This window comes from Porites lutea, chromosome 1 (assembly GCF_958299795.1).
Source record: "Porites lutea chromosome 1, jaPorLute2.1, whole genome shotgun sequence".
NCBI lineage: Eukaryota > Metazoa > Cnidaria > Anthozoa > Scleractinia > Poritidae > Porites > Porites lutea.
In genome coordinates, this window is record NC_133201.1 from 31,028,966 (window position 1) to 31,032,796 (window position 3,831).

The 3,831-nt window shown below is 43.2% G+C and overlaps 1 protein-coding gene across 1 annotated transcript; it reads left to right on the forward strand.

The window, feature by feature from the left end:
• The first annotated feature begins 238 nt into the window (after nucleotides 1-238).
• On the forward strand, nucleotides 239-3,586 carry LOC140937008 (arginine kinase Lit v 2-like). The gene is made up of 2 exons (XM_073386530.1): nucleotides 239-378; nucleotides 1,822-3,586. The coding sequence occupies exons 1-2, from the start codon at nucleotides 250-252 to the stop codon at nucleotides 2,977-2,979; spliced, it is 1,287 nt and encodes a 428-aa protein (XP_073242631.1). The 5' UTR covers nucleotides 239-249; the 3' UTR covers nucleotides 2,980-3,586.
• The last annotated feature ends 245 nt before the right edge of the window (nucleotides 3,587-3,831 follow it).

The following is a 3,831-nucleotide window of genomic DNA, read 5'->3' on the forward strand; positions in this document are numbered from 1 at the left end:
CCCTGATTTAATCAACATAGTTCACGTCAGTTTACAATATTATTAAAGAAACTTGTTGTTTAGAACTTTGCTTGAGCTGTAGCTTATTTAAGGAAATCATCTCTCGATACTATCCACTTGGACTACATAGTAAAACACTCCGAACAAACTAAATTTGCTTCGTCAAATTTAAGTCAACAATCTACAAACAGACATGTTTGCGTGACAACACAGCAACACATGACTAATGCATATAACAAAGAGTTGTATATGGATACAAATCGAAACTCTATAGGTTGCTGCGGCAGCTGCACGGGAATCTTTCAGCGAAAGAGGAATAGAATTCAAGTTGAAGAATCTCCTCGAACTCACGAACCTCCAAAAATGACTTCCAATGAAGTAAGGCATTTCCGTATATTGATAATACACGTTAGACTGTAAGAAGAGGACCCCTTATATTAGTAGCCCTTTAGAAAAAGTCCTTCGCCTTTTTTTATATTGCTCGCGGACGAAGAAATCGACCTCTCTCGACTTTGTCGCTCGCTCAGCCGCTTTGCCGCATAACAGGCTCGCTTTTCAGCTTTTTTGCGGTAAAACTTGTTAGGTCGACTTGTAGCAACTCTAGTGGAACCCATAACTATAAACGGAAACGCTATCGGCGGACATGACCCTCCGCATCTTCTTCACGTTATGTTAAGAAGACAGTAAGTTTAAGTGGACACTAGGCCAGGGTTTCATGGGCGTCCGCCCAGTACAGAATTCTGTTTCTGTAGTTCAGGTGTATTAGACAAGAAAGTTGCACCGAACTTAAGAGCAGACTTCACCGATCCTGACAGATGCGGCCGTCTAGTTTTAAATACTGTTATGCGTGCCGGTGAAATCAGCCAGTGTGACAGCTTGCCATGGGTACACCTAGCACACATTGACTTTATGCCTTGATTTTTTGGTCATTGGTTGTGTTGTTAAGTATCTATTTTCTTAGTTATTTTGGATGTGAAGCAGTAAGTCGTGCTTTGAGTCATCTTTCGACATATGTCAGAAGACAATTGTCTGTTTTACGAACGATCAATTGACAATATGTATGATAATCATGGAAAACTAGCGGCCACCATATCTAGTCGACTTTAATGGCACTGTCAGTGTATTTGGGGTCTTGAACGACAGGTTTATTCAAACTCCTATTCTTCTTACTTTGGAAAGTATCGCCAAGGCAGGTTTCGAGTGTCTCGGCCTGTCGCTAAATTTTGGTCAAATTTTTTACAAGGCAAATTTCATTCGCGACCCGGCAGAGCTCTGCTGCGCATGACCGCAAGGGTCAGTCACGTCTGGGTTTGCTTTTGCACATGAAAAACACGAAAAAGCTTCAATTACGGTGAATTTGACAGCCTTATTACCAATGCTATAAATTTTGCGTTAGCCTGCTCCAGATGTTAAAACTTATACAAAAAACTCGCGTGGCCTGGAGTTAGCGAAGAGGCTAACTTCGCCACAGAAGAAACTAAACCTCTGTAGGCTAAGTCTGTCTGCAAAACAGCGCCGACATCCTTGTTCTTAGCCCCCAGCTAGTGCCTGTGTACCAGAATTTGAGTAAGCGCCATGGTTGGCCTAGCCTGCGAGCAAGCTCTCTGGAGCGCCCAGGAGGCTCAGAACAAGGATCTCGGCGTTGCGAAGCAGGCTATCTCAGATCACGCGCGTCGTTTTTTCTCTCGACCTTGTTCTCGCGACTTCCCTACTGCCTGCGTGCTTGAAAGAGGAGTAATTTTGTGTAAGTTGAATGATCTGTGAGAAGGATGGTTACTTTTAGGGTTGCAATAGATCATAAGTAATATGTATTGCTTTCAGGAGACTGGTCAGCCTAAAATAGTCCAAGACAACTCTATGAAGTTAGGAGATGACATAAACTTGTCAGAACAGAATGATGTTCAGCTTGACCCAGAGCTCAAACAAAACAGATATCCTGATTTAACTGGAGCCAAGTCCATTATGTCCAAATATCTCACAAGGGAAGTCTTTGAGAGGCTGAAGGAAAAGAAGACGCCCAAAGGATTCACCATTGCCCGAGCAGTTAATACTGGAGTCCGAAACAAAGAAAAGTCCCTGATGGGTTGCCACGCCGGAGACACAGAGTCCTATGCTGTCTTTGCGGAGTTTTTTGATCCTGTCATTGAAGAGTATCACCGTGGTTTCAAGCCGGGAGATAAGCATATCACTGATATGAATGTAGAAAATCTCAAAGGCAACATCAGCGACCCAACCAAGATCATCTCTACACGAATCAGGGTAGCCAGGAACATTTCTGGCTTCAACCTTGCTCCCGGGCAGAATACCAAAGATGAAAAGCTGGCGATAGAAGCCTTAATGCTGAAAGTTTTTGACAAATTGGAGGGAGATTTGGCAGGTCACTACTATTCATTGGTGAAGATCACTGAAGATGAACGTCAGCAACTGGTGAGAGAGCATTTGTTATTTAAGGGCAACGACAAGATGCAAGCTGACAGTGGGTATCATCGTTGGTGGCCACATGGACGAGGGATCTACCTTAACGATAGCAAAACCTTCGCCGTGTGGCTCAACGAAGGTGACCACATCCGTGTGATTTCAATTCAGCAAGGTGGCGATGCTAGGTCGGTGTTTGCAACGCTGGTGAAAGCGGTGAACACAATCGAGAAGCTCCTTCAAGAGTTAGATGGCCGTACTTTTCAGAAGACCGACCATCTTGGCATGATCACCTGCTGTCCCACTAACCTCGGAACAGGTTTGCGGGGAGGAGTGCTGATCCAGCTGCAGAAACTTGTGGCCAAGATGGGAGAGGATGGTCTAAAAGAATGGGCTAAAGAAAACCACTTGCAAGTCCGTGGTCTGTATGGAGAGCATTCAGACTCTTCTGGCGCCATCTATGACATCTCTAACAAATACCGGCTTGGTTACTCAGAGGTACAGCTGGTGCAATTTGTGATTGACGGCGTGAATAAGTTGATCAAAATGGAAGAATCGGCTTGAGAAGGATCGCTGTCTACTGCGCAATTCAGGGAATAGTTGAAACTTGTATTTGTAGATCTTATTACTCAGAGTGTTGTCATAACTTTTCTACAGTTAAACTTGGACTAGTCTTCCTCCAAGCTAGCGTTTTCTGAGCACTGGAAATCGCTTGAGTTTTACCGCACCAGTTGATTACATTCGCTACTCTTGCCAATCTTCCTCTGCTATCAAATCAAGGATGGCAGAGGCGACCACTCATGGTAAAGAAGAGTGAACAAACTCAACTCAACTCTTCGCACGAAATAAATTCTTCAGTTGCAAGTTAATAGGCCCTTTGCAGCTGGTCATTCACGTGGCGTAAAACCACCATACTGGAGAGGGAACGCACTGGATGTACTGGGACAAGAAAAATAAACGGCTGACATCAATTGAATGGTAATTTCCTTTGTTTGTCTTCACCCTATGCTCTCCAGTATGGTGGGTTGGGTTTCTGCCACTCGAATGACTAGCTGCAAAGGGTTAGATGAGTTTATTACAATCTATGATCGACCATTTGGTTATTTACTCTATCTTTACTGTTTGTACGTGTGTGTGCATTTTGCTTGAATTATAAACCTACCAATTTCTAGCCCTATGGCTAATAAGTTGCCAGTTACCCTTGTCTATTATCAGAGGCATATATGCTTCAGTATATATGCTTCAGTGTGCTAACATCGAATATATCAAACCCATCTACAAAACTGTGGTATAAGATTGGTTATAAAGATGTCTTTTTTTGAATTTGAAAAAGGTTGTAAGTTCTTTTCTTCTGTAGTCCTACAATGTATGACTTTAAAGTAAGGGGTGATCCGACAGATCAAAAAGGGATACCTT